This window comes from Nicotiana tabacum, chromosome 3 (assembly GCF_000715075.1).
Source record: "Nicotiana tabacum cultivar K326 chromosome 3, ASM71507v2, whole genome shotgun sequence".
NCBI lineage: Eukaryota > Viridiplantae > Streptophyta > Magnoliopsida > Solanales > Solanaceae > Nicotiana > Nicotiana tabacum.
The window spans coordinates 155182057-155200162 of NC_134082.1; the positions used below are offsets into that span (position 1 = coordinate 155182057).

General features: G+C 35.9%; 2 protein-coding genes across 3 annotated transcripts; one reads left to right on the plus strand and one right to left on the minus strand.

The window, feature by feature from the left end:
• Positions 1 to 5133: 5133 nt before the first annotated feature.
• On the plus strand, positions 5134 to 9980 carry LOC107823562 (regulatory protein NPR3-like). Of its 2 annotated transcripts, XM_016650243.2 has the most exons (5): positions 5134 to 6137; positions 6228 to 6376; positions 7153 to 7903; positions 8682 to 8879; positions 9415 to 9980. In XM_016650243.2, exons 1-5 carry the CDS (start codon positions 5822 to 5824, stop codon positions 9675 to 9677), a joined length of 1677 nt encoding a protein of 558 aa, XP_016505729.1. In that variant the 5' UTR covers positions 5134 to 5821; the 3' UTR covers positions 9678 to 9980.
• Positions 9981 to 11741: 1761 nt separating this feature from the next.
• On the minus strand, positions 11742 to 14996 carry LOC107823561 (transcription termination factor MTEF18, mitochondrial). Its single transcript, XM_016650240.2, has one exon. The coding sequence runs from the start codon at positions 14646 to 14648 to the stop codon at positions 12885 to 12887; it is 1764 nt and encodes a 587-aa protein (XP_016505726.2). The 5' UTR covers positions 14649 to 14996; the 3' UTR covers positions 11742 to 12884.
• Between the last annotated feature and the right edge of the window lie 3110 nt (positions 14997 to 18106).

Sequence of the window (18106 nt, forward strand, 5' to 3'; positions counted from 1 at the left end):
ATATATATATATATATATATAGTGAAAGTGATAAAAATCATAATATGAAAGTGATTATAGCGGAACCTTTTTTTACATAATTGTAGGGAGAAAAAATGGCTAAAATACAAGGAAACGGACGTGGAAGAAAAGATATTCAAACTTGAAGGCAAAAAGAAAAAGATGGTCATCCGGCGGTAAACGACGGTGGGTTATTCTGAAATTCTGGCTTCTTCTTTTGTTTTTTCAATTTTTAAAATTTTAGAAAATAATTTGTTTTGGTAATCAAGGAAGCATTTCTGTTATTTAAAACTTTTATTCTTCACAAGTTTAGGGGGCAAAGTTTTAAATTCATATCTAAATAAGATCAAAGAGGTTTTGCTCTAAATTTCTCTTTCTCTTTTCGTATGCAAATTTTGATATCTTGATAGAGCGGTCAATATGGGTTTGGTCCGTTCGGCTAGTCCAACTCAGCCCGTAATTTAGCAGAACTGGGCTATAATTTTTGGAGTCCATTTAAAAACGAGTCTTTTAAGCTTAAGCTCAGCCCTTGATTTAGCAGGATTAGGCTAGAATTTTTGGAACCCATTTAAAAATTAGGCTTTTAAGCTCGGCCCGAATAAACTTGTGGCTTGATTGAGGCTGGGTCGGGCCAGCCCGTGGGCCTAATAAAAATATGTATTTAAAAAATATAAATATAAAAAGTATATGACACTAAAAATAACAAGAAGAGTATCCCAAGCTTAAAATTTATTAAGCTCATCATATTAAAAGATCAACGTCTTAAAACATTAATTTGTTTTTAAAATTTAATATTTAATTAATTATTATTGCATATGAATTGTAGATGTAGATGAAAGTGAAGATCTTAAGATAACCTTCTCACAAGTGGATTCAAATGTATTTGTGAAGATGATGTGTTGGATATCCTATAAACGTCATGGACGTTCTCTTGGATAGCTTGTTTTAAGTTTTGACTTTTAGTGAAAGAAATATAGTCTTGTCTTTTACCTTTTTAATGTTTATTATGATATATTAGAATAATATAAAAAGTTATTAAGTTTTATAATTTTTTTCTAATAAGATTTTTTTAACTTTTAAATATTTTTTTTAGGTTAGAACTTAAAGAAAAATATAAAATTATATTTTAAAAACGAGGGCCAGCCCGTAGGGCCCGCAACCTACATAAAGCTGAAGTGGGCTGATTATTATAAGGCTCATCAAAATAGTGGGCTAGCCCAATCCAGCCCGTCAATTACTAACAACTTGTTTGGATGGTTGTTACATGTCTTTTCATAATGTATCGTATCGTACTGTATTGTGTTGTATTGTATCGTTTGATAAATACAATGCTTGGATAGATTGTGTCTTTTGCCATCGTTTCATGATATCACGCACTAGTAATATGAAGAATAAATTTGCAATATTATAAAAAAAATTATGATACATGGTAAAATTATTATATAAAAAAGTAGGGTAAATGATAAAATAAAATTATTTAATAATAATAAAGAGTGAGATTGAGAGAAAAAGACAAGGTAACGACACGACCACACCAAATCGATTGTTACATAAAGTGGCACATTTCGTTGTTATGTAACGACGGATTTAACGATACGATACAATAAAATTTAAGTAACAATCAAAACAAATATCATATTTAAAGTAATAATACAATACAATACAAAGGACAGCAACCATCCAAACAAGCTGTAAAGCCTGGGCTGCGGCCCCGCTTATATTGACAGTTCTATGTCTTGACGACAAAGACTTTGTCACTTTGATTTGACGGCAAAAGAGAATATTATCATTTCTTCTCCTAAAATGATTTAATATAAAAACGGCAAACAACTACACGTCCTAAGGAAGACGTCAATAGTATAAAACTAGAAGGTAGGTATAAAGAAAGAAAATAATCGATAAAACACTCATTATAAAAGTCAAGATTCTCAATTCCACTAACGCTGGTATCTTCCTTTTATAAACAAAGTTTTAATAAAATAATACGAGGTAGATCGATTCCTCTCATTTTATTCATATAAGGTCATTTGACTCTGTACAAAAAGCTTAAGAGTATAAGTTTATAACCATTATATTTATATTTGTGTGGCTATAAAAATTTTATAATAAAAATAAAGTGACTAAAATAAAAGGTTTAATATTAAATTTTTTAAAAATATATAAATATGACATCTTTTTTAAGAGACTAAGAGGTCGTTTGGTAAAGTGTATTAGAAAAAAAATAATGCATGCATTAGCTTTGTGTATTAGTAATACTTTATTTGGATACACTTTTTCAACCTATGTGTAACTAATACAAGCATTAGTTATACACTCTACTTGGTATTATCCTATGAATAGCTAATGCATAAAAAATTATGGTATTAGTAATACCAAGGGTATTAATGCATGCATTAGCATGATTAAAGATAAAATTATCCTTAAAATCCCTAAAGCTAAAGAATAATAAGGGTATTTATGAAAGCAACTAATTTATTTAAAAATTATGCAATGCATTTTAATTTTTAATACATCATACCGAACAATGTATACAAAATAATCTCTACATAACTAGTGCTTGTATTATTAATCCTTGCATTACTAATACACTATATTCAACATTATTCTTATATACCCTTTAAGAGGTTATTTGGTAAAGTGCATTAGAAAAAATAATGCATACATTAGCTTTGTGTATTAGGGGTCATTTGGTAGGAGGTATTAGAAAAAATGATGCAAGCACTAGCTCTATGCATTACGAATACCTTGTTTGGTATATTTTTTCAACCTGTGTATAACTAATACATCATACTTGGTATTATCCTATGTATAAGTAATGCATAGAAAATTATGGCATTAGGAATACCTAGGTTATTAGGGGTCGTTTGGTAGGGTGTATGAGAATAGTGCGGAATAAGATGTATTAGTAATACATGGATTAATAATGCAACAACAACAACAACAACAACAACAACAACAACAACAACAACAACAACGACCCAGTAAAATCTCAAGAGCAGGTTCTGAAGAGGGTAGTGTGTACGCAAACCTTACCCCTACCTCGATGGAGTAGAGAGACTGTTTTCAAAAGATCCTCAGCTCGAGAAGACAAAAAGGCAAAAAGACAAAAAGACAAAATTAGTATCACCCCAGAAATCGTAGAAAAAATAATAACAACATGGAAACTAGAAGATAGATAAGGTAGACGCAAAGCAAAATCGATAAACAATAAATAAACTCGGCATTATAAGAAACGAAAGAGTAATAAGACAATACATTGCCACTAGCCTCACGAAGGTACGAAATAAGGAAAGACTCAACTGCCTCCTAACCTACAACCCTAATCCTCGACCTCTACAACTTCTTATCAACATTCATGTCCTCGAAAATTTGAAATCTCGCCATATCCTGCCTAATCACCTCTATATTCTCTAGTTTTAAGGGACTTTAAGGATAATTTTGTCTTTAACCATACTAATGCATGCATTAATAGCCTTGGTATCACTAATGCCATGGTTTTCTATGCATTACTTATACATAGGATAATACCAAGTATGATGTATAACTAATATAGGTATTAGTTATACACATGTTGAAAAAATATACCAAATAAGGTATTAGTAGTACATGGAGCTAATGCTTGTATTATTTTTTCTAATACCTCCTACCAAGCAAACCCTTAATACATGCACTAGTATGGTTAAAGACAAAATTATCCTTAAAGTACCTTAAAGCTAGAGAATATGGAGGGCATTTTTGTAAATAATATTTTTCTTAAAAATTATGCAATGCGTTATAATTTTAATACATAACACCAAACAATAGATAAGAAATAATATATGCATAACTAATGCTTGCATTACTAAACCATGCATTACTAATCCATGCATTACTAATACATCTTATTCCGCATTGTTCTTATACACCTTACCAAACGACCCCTTAGTAATACCTTGTTTGGTACACTTCTTCAACCTATGTATAACTAATACAAACATTAGTTATACACCATATTTGGTATTATCCTATGTATAACTAATACATGACAAATCGTGGTATTAGCAATACCAAGGGTATTAATGAATGCATTAGCATGATTAAAGACAAAATTATCCTTAAAGTCCCTTAAAAATAAAGAATATGGAGTGCATTTTTGTAAACAACTAGTTTTCTTAAAAATTATACAATGCATTTTAATTTTTAATACACCACATCAAATAATAGATAAAAAATAATCTCTACATAACTAACTTATGCATGCATTTTAATGAGCACTATTCTTATACACCCAAGCAAACGACCCCTAAAGGAAATAGTATGCTACTATATGCATAAGGAAAGGGAAATAAAACGTAAAAGAAGAATGACGATACCAATGACGTGTATAGGAGCCAACAAAGAGAGGTGACAGCATCTGCTGCGTCAGCTTAACGACTTCACCCGCTAACCAACACCTTACATAAATAAACACTTTTATACAACCGAAGAGCCACTGGACCCGCAGAACACAAAACGGGTCGAGTATCATATACTAATAAGGGTCGGGCCAAATAGCTCCTTTCTATTATAATATAAATTTTCTTTGTTTCCTCCTTATCAAATACTCCATATTAACACTAATATTTAATCACATTTATTACCCAAAAAAACACTAATATTTAATTAGGAACCACATGAAATTACAGAACTGATTATTTGATAAGACTGTAATGATAGAGAGAAAATTAGCATTGTTCTTCTACCAAAATAAAACCTAAAAATGGAAATTTAAATTTTAAAAAAAATCTTATACAATTATATGTTTAATGTAAAAGGATGAATTGAATGTCTGGGACAAGGAAAACATTACTCAATTTGTCCCTTATAAACTTAATCAAAAAGTTAATCTAGGATAAAGAGAGTAACTATTTTCTAATAACATCACATGCAATTATAAACAATTTATTTTTCTATGTTAAAAAGCTTCTCAAAATAATCAACAAAACAAATGGGAAAAAATCCCAATCGGGTCGATACCAAATAATGAGATATCTCATGAATCGGGTCTAAGTATATAGTCTATACTATACCGATTAGGAACATGGATTCTTCTGCATAGCCACACGCAGCCAAAAAATAAAATAACTTAGCGTTATTTTCTTACGAAACTTCCCTGAGACACGTGGGTCCAATTCGCTGTCTCCTCAAAGGCCAAAGCAACCAGGGACAAACTCTAACCCTTTTAATCTTTTTTTGGTTGCATTTCGGATCTAACTCAGGAAAAAAAACAGTATTTTTAGCTCTGCAATTGCAAATTTTCTCGTTTTTTTAGCCGAAGTGAATGTTATTCCAATTGGGTAAGCTGTGATCAAGCAGTTGAAGTTTTTTGTTGCAAAATTTGCCAGTTATCTTGACTTTTTGTGAAGTTGGTAAATTTTTCATTTGGGTAAGTTGTGATCAAGCAGTTGAAGATTTGCACTTTGTATTCTTACTGTGAAATTGCAGTTTTGTTGATTATAGATGGGGTGGAATTGTTAATTTCTTCTAAAGTTTTAAAGGGTTGATTTGGTTTTACCTGAAATAGGGAGAATATGACTTGTAGTTTTGGAATTTGCTTCTTTTCTTGGTCTGCATAGTTGAATGTTATTAGAAAACTTATGGAAAGTTTTGGTCAAACTTTTGTCCTTTGAGAAGAATTTCTTGTATTGGTGATTGGTTATGGTCTTGGAGAGGTTCTTTTTTTTTTGCATAGAGCCTGTGCGGAGAATATTATACATGGTTAAAAACATTAGATTTTCTGGACTTTGACTATCTTAGATGTAGATAAATTTTGTATATGTTTTTAGACCATTAGAATTGGGAAATGGCTTGTTCTGCTGAACCATCATCATCTATAAGCTTTACTTCATCTTCCATTACATCGAATGGGTCGATTGGCGTTGGCCAAAACACTCATGCTTATGGCGGCTCTGAGACAGGGAGTAGTTATGAAATCATCAGCTTGAGTAAACTCAGTAACAATTTAGAGCAACTCTTGTCAGATTCCAGCTCTGATTTTACTGATGCTGAGATTGTTGTTGAGGGTGTTTCACTTGGTGTTCACCGTTGTATATTAGCTGCCAGGAGTAAATTTTTTCAGGATCTTTTTAGGAAAGAGAAGGGAAGTTGTGGAAAGGAAGGTAAACCAAGATATTCTATGACCGATATTTTGCCTTATGGTAAGGTTGGATATGAGGCTTTCGTTACCTTCCTAAGCTATTTGTACTCAGGAAAATTGAAGCATTTCCCTCCGGAGGTATCAACATGTATGGACACTATATGTGCTCATGACTCTTGCAGACCAGCAATTAATTTTAGTGTGGAGTTGATGTATGCCTCTTCCATGTTTCAGGTTCCAGAGCTAGTATCACTTTTCCTGGTAACTAACATGCTTTCTGCTGATTAATGTACATTTCAAGTGATTTTGTGGTGTTTGTTGTGATTCAAGCTAACAAGGCCAAATACAAAAGATTATGCTTGTCTAGCTTGACCACTGATAATTAGGTTGTATTATGAAATCTCTGTATGAACTGTAGGTTTTCATTTGAAATGATTTTTTCTTCTGAACTTCTGTCAATTTGTCAAAGAAAGTGTATGGTCAATACGTTAATCATATTAAAGTGGTATCCAGTTAAGGAATATTCTGCAATGTCATGATTTTGTGCATAATCATACATAGCAATGCCATTGTGTTGTGAATCCAATTTCTCGCTACTTGTATCATGATATTCTTTTCAGTGTCCGATATTGGTTGTTGGGAAAAAAGTAGTTCTAAATTTGTTTCAAACAGAAGAAGCTAGTCATTGCAATAAGGACCTTGTCAAGTTGACATGGAATATCCCCAAGCCATTGATGGATATATGCACTAAATTTGAATTGCCTTTGTTGGAATTTATGGATATGTTTGAGTTTAGCATGCATATCTAATAATTTGTGTTAGGCAGTTGGACATCATTGTCAGTTTTAAGTTTTGAGGGTAGTGGTCTTTGCAGTAACTGTTCCAGCTCTGCCTAATTATAATAAACACAATGAATAATCTACGGCTGCTGCCAGTTACATAAAAGTTGATGCATTTGTCAAAAATATATAGAGAATTTTTCCCTACTGGCAACAATCAAGAGTACAGTCTGCTAACACTAGCTCGTATAATTGCAGAGACGCCTTATCAATTTTGTTGGGAAGGCTCTTGTGGAAGATGTTATCCCAATACTTAGAGTTGCTTTTCATTGCCAATTGAGCGAGCTTCTCACTCATTCCGTTGATAGAGTAGCACGATCAGATCTTGAAATCACATGCATTGAGAAAGAGGTTCCCTTTGAAGTTGCAGAGAATATTAAATTATTGTGGCCGAAATGTCAGGTTGATGAAAGTAAGGTTCTACCTGTGGATCCCTTGCATGAAAAGAGAAAAAATAGGATATACAAGGCATTGGATTCGGATGATGTTGAACTTGTCAAGCTTCTACTGAGTGAGTCTAACATAAGCTTAGATGAAGCCTACGCTCTTCATTATGCTGTGGCATATTGTGATCCCAAGGTTGTGACTGAGGTTCTTGGACTGGGTGTTGCGGATGTCAACCTACGTAATACTCGTGGTTACACTGTGCTTCACATTGCTTCCATGCGTAAGGAGCCAGCAGTAATTGTATCGCTTTTGACTAAGGGAGCTCGTGCATCAGAGACTACATTGGATGGGCAGAGTGCTGTTAGTATCTGTAGGAGGCTGACTAGGCCTAAGGAGTACCATGCAAAAACAGAACAAGGCCAGGAAGCAAACAAAGATCGGGTATGTATTGATGTTTTGGAGAGAGAGATGCGTCGCAACCCAATGGCTGGAGATGCATTGTTTTCTTCCCCAATGTTGGCCGATGATCTGCACATGAAACTGCACTACCTGGAAAATAGAGGTACCATTTAAAATACGGTAATCTTGGGTTTCCACTTTTTACCAACCAAGGCCCAAGCAACTTCTAGTCTTGCAGATCTGGAAGCCAGGCTTCCTTGGCCGAGAGTTAATACTAAGCAAGATTAGTAGTCCTACTGGGCCTTGTTCATTGATAGTAGTTACAAGACTAAGATTTAAGTGTTTCATATCATTTGATCATGATCTCAAATTTGGAAATCTATGGAGAGAGTAGCCTTTAAATTTTGACCTTGACAGTTAATGTTGAAAGCATGGTAAGCTTGGCGCACATAATGAAAGTGTTGGCCTATCTGCACCAGGATACATTGTTGACTAATAGGTACTCACCTCCTGTTAGAAGTCATTTATATTAGTTCATTATTTCTCTAACATCTAGGGGAAGATCTCAGTGGGGCCAAGTCTTGGTACATGAACTACAGTTGTACCATTTCTTGGACAATCAGGCTGATCACAATACTAGTTGATGCCCACACAAAGATTATGAGGAAATCTAGGGTATATTGACTAATCCAGCCAAAAGAAAAATAAAAGAACAAATAAAACACACACACACACACAGAGTAACTTCTGCATTATATGATGACTTGGGATGCAGCGATGATGTTATCATTTATCAGGTTGTTTGTTTTTGTTATGTGCAATATCTCATCTGTCAAATTTTGATTTGGTTTCGCACTCAATTTTGTTGAGTCTGTTGTGGCCCTCGCATGAATTAAGTATGACGCTGAGCAAATAATTTCGTGATGGCTTTTGTATTACAGTGGCATTTGCACGGTTACTGTTCCCTCTTGAAGCCAGACTAGCCATGCAAATTGCAAATGCTGAGACTGCAGCTGAAGTAGCAGTCCGTTTGGCATCTAAAAGTACATCTGGGAACTTGAGGGAGGTTGATTTGAATGAGACACCCATAAAGCAGAAAGAAAGACTTCTTTCAAGGATGCAAGCCCTCTCGAAGACAGGTATCCACTGATAGCCAGTATATTTATTAAGATCGTCCTACATGTACCAGGTCTCCTATTATTTCCAATTTCATCATCATCTAATCAGTAGCAACTTAAGTGACATGAAGAGCATCTAGACCTGAACCCACTTTTTGCTCCACCATCCTCCCTCCTTATTCTCCAAAAAGAGGAGAAGAAGGAAAAACAAAGAATGCAAATTAACAGTATTGGTCTAAGTCTGTAGCATTAATAACTGATGTTAATCCCCAAAATATCCAGGAGAAATGGAATTATAAATGTGTGTGTAGAGGGTTTTGATAACCTACTAGATGACTATTAGTACGTCATTTTATGTCCAATTTTCCTTTTCATCAAATACCCTTCGTGACTTGAAAGAATGACCAAATATGTTCCTTAAGCAGGTATATATTTTCATTTAACATATTCTTGATTTGCACATATAGATTCCATCATGGACTAAGAATGCCTTAAGAATTGTATTTTCAAGTTTCCTCTTGTCATTATTCTTAATTGATCTGTTTTATGGTTGCAGTTGAACTTGGCAAGCGCTATTTTCCACATTGCTCTCAAGTTCTGGACAAGTTTATGGAGGATGACTTACCCGACTTAATTTTCCTTGAGATGGGCACTCCAGAGGAGCAAAAGATCAAGAGGAAGCGATTTAAGGAGCTCAAAGATGACGTTCAACGGGCATTTAACAAAGACAAAGCTGAACTTCATTGCTCCCGCTTGTCCTCATCATCATGTTCCTCTTCTTTTAAAGATGGTGCAAGTGTCAAACTTAGGAAACTATGAGTAAATAGGGTTTTGTCCTATAGTTTCTCTACCATCTCAGTTTTGAATGTAAGATTAATAGTTTTTATAAAGACTTGTCTTGTACAACCTTCATTAGAGCGCCTGCTTTGTCGCTATCCATTTCCCTATTCAGCTTGTTAAACTTCCATGTTTACAGTAGAAAGAAATTTGCTTAGGAACAAGCTTTTGGAATAGCTTATATGGAAAATTGATTGTATCCTACCGCGATGTAGAGACATCTAGATCATCACTTTTTGCACTAGATAAACTAATGAGAATAATATATAGTCATTTCTTGTTGCAGAAGACGGAGTTTATGTTGAGTTGCAGATCATTTTCCTGTTAACAAAACCTCGTCCTTGAAAAAGAAAAATAGTGGAACTTATTTTGCCTAATCTCAGTGCTACTTTATCGCCTTTTCGGTTCTTCTAGAATACAACGCTAAGTTAAATACGATCCCACAAGTTTCTCAACAAATCTTAAGCAATTTATCAGTACAACTCTTTCTCTTAATAATTACTTCCCCTTGAAAAAGGCACATATGTTAATGAATAGAACATTAAGCATCTTCGATTTACATGTATGATGGCTTTGCCGAAGCGATCATACATATGCCTCAAGTTCGAATGGGCAAAGCTAGCCGGGGGGTAATTAGTAACACTAAATCGAAGACAGGACTACATAAATGGTGCCCCATATAAGTGCTGGGCAAGCCTTAACCTGAACACAATGACCTAAATGAAGCGTTAGTGCAGACTCAAAAAAATATGGTTACAAATGGCATTATGTTGGATTGTTCTGCTACATATTGGCAAAGCCTATATCCGCCACCAAATAGGCTTAACTTCAAAGTAATAGGTAAGTAAGTCTAGAACAATCAATGTGGTGAAGAGACTAATTAACAGCGCAAGGACTTTCCATGGGTCGCCTTTAACTTAAATGGCTATAGAAGAAGCGGCCCTATGGAGAAAAGTTATCTTAGCCAAGAGCGGTATGCAAAGGAATTGGTGCACAAGACAAACCACCGACTCATTATGGAAAAACATTAGCTTCTATAGGAGTAGTTCTCTAAACTAGTATACATATCTATACTGCAACCATTGCTCATTGTAGACAAGGGGTCCCCTATGAAAGAGTGAGTCAATAAAAGTAAATTGGTGATTTGATACATTATAAACAGGATAAATTGGTTTGGGAAGGGGAAAAGGATAGATTTATTTAACAAAGGAGAGTAATATGAAGGAGCTGAAGTTTTTGGCTGGATTGCCATGAACGGGGCATGCCTCGCGCAGGACAGTCTACAAAAAAGAGTACACAGTATTGCTGCCTATGCAAGTTACAAGCAGAATCTCCTGAAAACTTACTGATACACTGCAGATTTTCGCGGGAGGTGTGGACAGTGTTCCTTAATGTCTTTGGAGTGAATCTGGTGGCTCTCTCATCTGTTAAAGACGCAGTAAAGGGCTGATGCAGCCAGAGGTTTGACAAGAAAATCAAATATATTTGACATACAGTTCCTTCATGCATTTTTTGGACAGTTTGGAAAGAAAAAAATTGTAGGTGTTTTAAAAATACCCTAGGCCTTCCCATGTGTAAAAATTCAAAGCATTACAGCTTCTGTATTTGTGGTTCACGTTTTTGTGGATTTTCTTAACTCTCCACAGACATGAGAGGATAGAAATCCCTTTCCTGCTGTACATATTTGGCACCAACTTGATGCATAGCAATGAAATTTACCTCATAAAAAAATAACAAAAGAACACTAAACTCATTAATGAGCATTCTGAGACATAACAAAACATGTGTCTCTAGATGCTTTTTATATGACGGTGGTGTCTAGGCAAGTGTGCGTGCACCTGGATCTGTCCACTGGGTACCTACCACCTCCCACTAGTACAAGTACCGAGTAACTCTGTTCAGCAAGGCTTATACCGATGAGAAGAAGTGATCTAGCATTTTATTCATAAAATTATTCCACCAGCACAGCTTGATAACGATATTCTCTGGAATTTATTCCTTGAATACTAATAAATTTGAGGATAGAGATAATGATGCTCTAAAATTGCATAGAAGGCAGTAATATTCACCAATATACGCCAATTGGTTGTTCATGTTACAATATGAAATAGTATATAACATCCTCATAAGCAAACAAGATACAACAGGAAAAGAGCGCAGGCGCACAAATCATGGCCAGTTCAAGACAAAGGAGTTTGGGGCCAATACAATATTGTTTCATAATGACATAGCAAAACATCATGAACAGTTTGTTTATTTTTGGAGCAACAATAGGGGGGAAAAAGCACATATGTAGAATGAGAAAATTGGTATTCAACAAGCAATGTCCCAATCTGTTATGAAAATCAGGGGCATACCAGCAGAAAGAGAAGTAACAGAGGCAGAACTGAAAACGTACTAGCATAAAGAAATAACGAAAAGGAACACTGCTGATACACACACCAAAAAAATAGTACACTTCTGATAGTAACAGAGTAGATTGTCTTCTTTATTCTTAAGAGCCTCCCCTCTCCACTTGGGAAAGAGATTCTTGAGCCTTATTCAGGATAAGAAACTTGACCAGAAAAAAAAAAATTGAGAAAATCGAAAAACCTCTTATACAGGTCTTTTGACTTGCCCTCTGATGGACGACAAGGGATTGCACCCAAAATCATAGTCATACTTTTCTTCAGGGGCGACTTGGATTTTTTGAACAACTTTGTTGTCCAAGCCAGACTTGTCTGCACCTTAACTAATCCACTGGGCCCCCACTATCTCCCACCAGCACAGGTAACTCTACCTACTATGGCTTATCAGAAGGATAGCTAGAGTGTACGTAGGTCAGATCTATTATTTTACTAGTCTAATGAGTACATTACACCTCCTTGTCCGGTCAGAAAGTACCTAAATATCCAGAGTTCCCTCGTCGAAAGCATGAAGAGAAGGGGCTGTGATGGGAGTAGCAAGTGGGATGAAAAGTTCTTCAATAGAACGAGAGCAGACTAAAATCAAGCAATCCCCCCTTCTGACGCTTCAAAGTATAGTTGAGTGATATGTGTCTCCTAACAAGAGACATATTAAAGAAAAAAAGAGCATAGACAAACCAATTAAAGGTGGAAAATTAAAATAATCAATTAGAACCAGAAACTTATAGCAGCTTGAGGTAAAAATGGTAACTCTACTCATCAAAACTGATATGGAAAATCAATCTTAGCTGGATTGAAGTGAACTTTTTAAATTTTCCCACATTGCTGGACCTTCTGGATGTATGTCAACAAAATATTTTACAAAGCGGGCATCTGAACAAGCAAGAAGAGTGCTCACTGACAATGTTGGTTTTGCAGCACCCTTTTGCTTCAGCCATGCATACATTGAAAACCGAAGATGGACTCTGTCAACATCATAGCAGAGGTAAGATGGAAATGACACAATAGATTCCACTGGATAACCTAAATATGTTTTCAGTAGATCAATTTTCTTCTCAAGCACATTTTTGCTCTGGTTCAGCGCCGTGGGGGCCTGTTTAATCATATTAATTACAACATTGCAGTCCAGACCAGCATTTACTAGACAATCAAACCTCTCTTGTAACTGGTCTCCTCGTCCACGGAACTGCTTTAAAGCTTTTGCCATCTCATCTGAATTTTCTAAGTAACCTAATCTCAACAAGAAAGCAGTTTTCTCAAATAATTTTCCTGGGTTCTGGGAAGTCATCTGCTCCAAGCTAACTTTTGATTTTGAGGCTAATCTGAATAAATTCAAAGGATCCTCTTTTATAGTTTCACATAAACGACATTTGTCGCCCTTGAAGCACCTCAAAACGGTCTTTGGTCCCTTCAGAGAATGTGACCCCAGAAGTTGTATATGTGTAGATACAATATTTGCAATAATTTCGGTCTCTAATCCTATCTCCAACAAGAAGTACAATGCCTGCCAGAGATTTTTAGCACACTTCAGAGATAGGATATTAGGATTTTGACAGAATAGTGAGTATATGTCATTCATTTTAAGACCCAACTTCAGTAACTGCCCAACCAACACATAAATCCGTTTCCCAGAGCCTTCAAATAAGAATGCAGGGTTCATCTTAAACAAAGCCGCCATCTTTTCATCACTATATCCTACTTCATTGAGAAAATGCAACGTATGAAGCATTCTACCCCAATTGTAGGAGTGCCTATTGGATAAGTATCCTCCAATCCAATCATTTTCAAACCCTAAGATTTTCAATTTCTCAAGAACCTTAATAAGTTCACTATTCATCTCACCAAGCAAAACAGTAGGTGAACATGTCACCAACTTTATAACTGTTGATCTGCTCAAACCCAATTTCTCATAAGCCCTCAATTTCATATCCAATACTCCATAGTCATATCCGAATATCTCAGTCGCTTCCTTATAAATCTTCCCCATTTTAACACGAGGAATGCCGTAATCACAAAGAACATGATAATTATCAAGCAAGACACTGTCATCACTCAAAAAGATCAAATTTCGCGGAAGCAAAGATGTAAGCTCGGATGAGCACAACCCCAAGCTTTCCAAGAACGGCTCGAACTCATTAATCGGATGGTATCTAAAGAAACGAGTCAATGCCCTTGTTATGTCTTGATCATTATCAACCTTGGATAGCAAGCTTTGAAGAAAATGAGGCGAGTTCTTGCTAATATGTTCGGCATCCACATAATTAAACCCTCTTGTACAATGTAAGTAATCAAAGAGAGCTGCTTGTGCATCAGTTCTTGTAACCCGCGACATTTTATTGACAGCAACGGAAATGGGTGTCTGAGTTGTCGATTCGGGGACAGATACCTTAGGATTATGTGAACTACGAAAGCATCTAATATTCAAAGATGAAAAATTCTGGGGGCTATGAGAATTAGAACCCTTTTCATAAATAGGAGAAATAAATAGGTGGTTGAGCTGAGATATCATTTTCCAAGATACACTTTTGCGGATTTTTCGAATTAGCATCTCAAATTAGCAAACAAAGATTCTGATTTCTGGACCAAAGGACAAAAAGAAATATGATTTTTAGCTTATAAAGCTTATGCAAATGAACAAGTGTCCAAGAAAATTTCATTGGTCTTTCATTTTTTGCACAAATACATTGGAAGGATCACATCAATGAACAATTCTTCAGCAAAACATGGTTTGATTATGGTGCAATTAGAGCTGTACAGAGCAGGTTGTGGAATTGATACCTCTGATTGTAGTTTGGAGCTGCTTTGTTCCTTTCTCCGTAGTTAGCGAAGAAACGATGGCTTCTTATGACAGGTATTTTAAATACGCCTTAGAAACAAAGAAGATAATAGGGTTTTAGCTAAGCGTTGGATACAAAGAGGGAGTACTTTAAAATTCTAAAACCCTAGAAGGAGCAAAATTTTATTTTGTGTCTCATACAACTAACACTAGTCTGTGGACCCAAAAGTGTAAAATTGGGGTCCACTAATTTGTGAGACAAAAAGGAGTTTCACACAATTAGTGTCAGTTGTATGAGCCACAAAATAAAACTTCTCCTACAAGGAGGAGAAAAGGTTTGGTTTTTGGTCTAGAGTTTAGAAGTTCAAACCCCAACCGTACAAACCTCCTGCTATTTCTGTCTTTTATTTTTACTCCTTCCTAATTTCTAAAAATAACTGTCTCAAATTATTTATTACTTTATAAGTTTAAGACAAAATTAATTATTTTTTCTCATTTTACCCTTAATATTAATTATTCTTAAAGATTGAAATAACATGTAAGGTCCCATAAATTTTACCTAAAAATCCGAAGTTTCGTAGTGCCGAGGTAGGCGTATGTGTCAATGATACGATACGTAATTTTTGGGTCGAACTGTACGTTGGGGAGTTGAAGAAAAATGTTTGGCAGAAAAAACATTTCTGCAGCCCACTATGCAGCCACAGAATCACTCTGCGGGCCGTAGAATGGCCGCGGAGTGAGGCCGTCAACTGGAAACTTTTGGATGTCATTTCGCGGCCAAGTATGCAATTGCAAAATGATTTCGCGGGCCGCACACCGATCATAGATCCAGCATGGAAATTTTTCTGACGGAGGTTCTGCGGACCGCATAATGGGCCCAGAGTGGGGCAGACCTGCCCAGTTCCGGAGGGACATTTCGCGGCCCATTTCGCGAACTGCAGAAGTATTATGTGGTCATATATGCGACCGCAAACCTGTGTCGGAGCTCCTATTTTTCTAATTTTTGAACCCTAGCTCATTCTAATAAAACAACCTTGGGGATCATTTTAAAGGGGAAAAATATATACTTCTAGAGAGAGGGAGTGTCATAGAGTGAGAAAGAAAGTTCCTAAGCTTCATCTGCCAATTCTTACTCAAATCTTGGAAGATTAACAAGGAAAGCACACTAGGTCTTCATCCTAGAGATAAGATTCTACACCCTAACTCATAATTTTAAAATATAACTAGAAATGGGCAATTAGTAAGGTAATTCATGGGTATGGGACTTGTTCATCTTGCATGCATATGTTATCAAAGAGTGTAAGAAGATTATGTGAGCTAAAAATGGTAGATAATAGGTTTGAGATTTTGGAACCCACCATAGGAGGATCTTGAAACCTTAATGCACACCTAGTGCTTGATAAAATGATCAAATGAGCTAGAACCATGATCATTTTCCTAATTGCGGTTCAATTGCTATATTTCTAAAATAGATTGAAGTTGTTAAGATTTTCGGAATATTTTAGAATTTAAGGAAGCTCAATTGAGGTATGTTGGCTAAACTCTTCCTTAAGAATTGAACCCCACATTACTCTTGTAAGTTCCAAGATGTTCACTATGAACCGATTATTTTGAATAAGCCTTGTGATAAAGATGTATGTTCAATTCGTGTTTCAAATGCACTTGTTATGTTGTACTATTAATTGAGGATGTGTTCCAATTTATGGATTGTGTATCTAAATATTGTAACTCCAAGTCGTGTTTCATATGAAAGTTAATATGCCAAATTGTGTAGAGATTATGATTGGGATTACACCTCCACTCGCATACACATTGGGGTGAGGCGGCGGGGCCGCTTTGTGTGGAATTTTGGATATTGTTATTACACCTCCACCCACATACACATTGGGGTGAGGCGGCAGGGCCACTTTGTGTTAAATTTTGGGTATTGTTGTTACACCTCCACCCGCATACATATTGGGGTGAGACAGCATGGTCGCTTTTTGTGGAATTTTGGGTATTGTTATTACACCATCACCCGTACATATTGGGGTGAGGCGGCAGGGCCGCTTTGTGTAGGTTTTGGTACTGTGGTCATACTTCCACCCACATATATTGGGGGTGGGCGGGAGAGTGTGATGTATCGAAAGGTCATCTCTTGTTTTAGAAGTCAAATCTGTGTTTCGAGACCTTAAAACCCCCCATTTGTCTCACCTCGATTTGCATACACAGTCCGGACATATATCCGGAAAGCCCTTAAGTGAAAATTTGAGAAAAATGCTAAATTTTGCCTTTAAAAATTAAATTTAGTTGACTTCGGCCAATATTTTGGATAAACAGACCGTAGGAAAATATGGGACTTGGGCGTATGTCCGAAATTGAATTTCGAGGTCCCTAGCTCGAGAAATGAATTTTTGAAGAAAATTGTTTAACTGAAAAATATAAGGAGTTTAGAAATTGAATAATGATTGAATTCGATGGTATTGGAACCGTATTTTAGTTTTGGAGCCCGGTACAGGTTTAATATGGTATATAAGTTATGTTTGTAAAATTTGATAAGAAACTGAATTCATATGACGTGATTCGGACCGTCGGTTGTGAAAATGGTAACTTTAAGAGTTCTTGAGATTTTCATTTATTTTTGTGCTAAATTCATTGTTTAAGATGTTATTTGGGCGATCTGATCACACGAGAAAGTCCGTATGATATTTTTAAACTTGTGTGCATGTTTGGTTAGATTCCCGAGGGCTCGGGTGAGTTTTGGATAGGCCGCGGAGTGTTTTGAGACTTAAGGGAAATAGTTGTTGTGTTGCAGATCTATGCGAAGTCTGGCTCGCAAATGCGAGCATCGCATTTGCGAAGATACATCGCAATTGCGATCAGAGGGCAGGGAGGGGGACCTTCGCATTTGCGAAGTTCAATGTCGCAATTGTGACTCCAGCAGTCACCGCATTTGCAAATAATAGTTCGCATTTGCAAAGTCAGCAGCCATGCCAAGCTTCACATTTGCGATGCTTTAGTTGCATCTGCGAACCTGTTATCACAAATGCGATATCTACGACTGTGTAAATTATAACTTAGACGGGATTTCAACTCATTCAAATTTTCAAACCCTAAGCTCTCATAGGCAATTTTCCAAAGAAAAGTTCTTCCCCAAATCACAGGTAAATAACATTTAACTCATTTCTTTCAATCTACTTCATCTTTCTACAAGATTTTATGACAAAATCTAGGGATTTTTATGGGAAATT

What these genes read in the sequence shown, in the direction of transcription:
- LOC107823562 (XM_016650243.2), top strand. Translation starts at nt 5,822, where the DNA reads ATGGCTTGTTCTGCTGAACCATCATCATCTATAAGCTTTACTTCATCT. An exon ending in AGCTAGTATCACTTTTCCTG is followed by an intron (nt 6,377 to 7,152) that starts GTAACTAACATG and finishes GTATAATTGCAG; the next exon opens with AGACGCCTTATCAATTTTGT. An exon ending in GCAAGCCCTCTCGAAGACAG is followed by an intron (nt 8,880 to 9,414) that starts GTATCCACTGAT and finishes TTATGGTTGCAG; the next exon opens with TTGAACTTGGCAAGCGCTAT.
- LOC107823561 (XM_016650240.2), bottom strand. Translation starts at nt 14,648, where the DNA reads ATGCTAATTCGAAAAATCCGCAAAAGTGTATCTTGGAAAATGATATCT.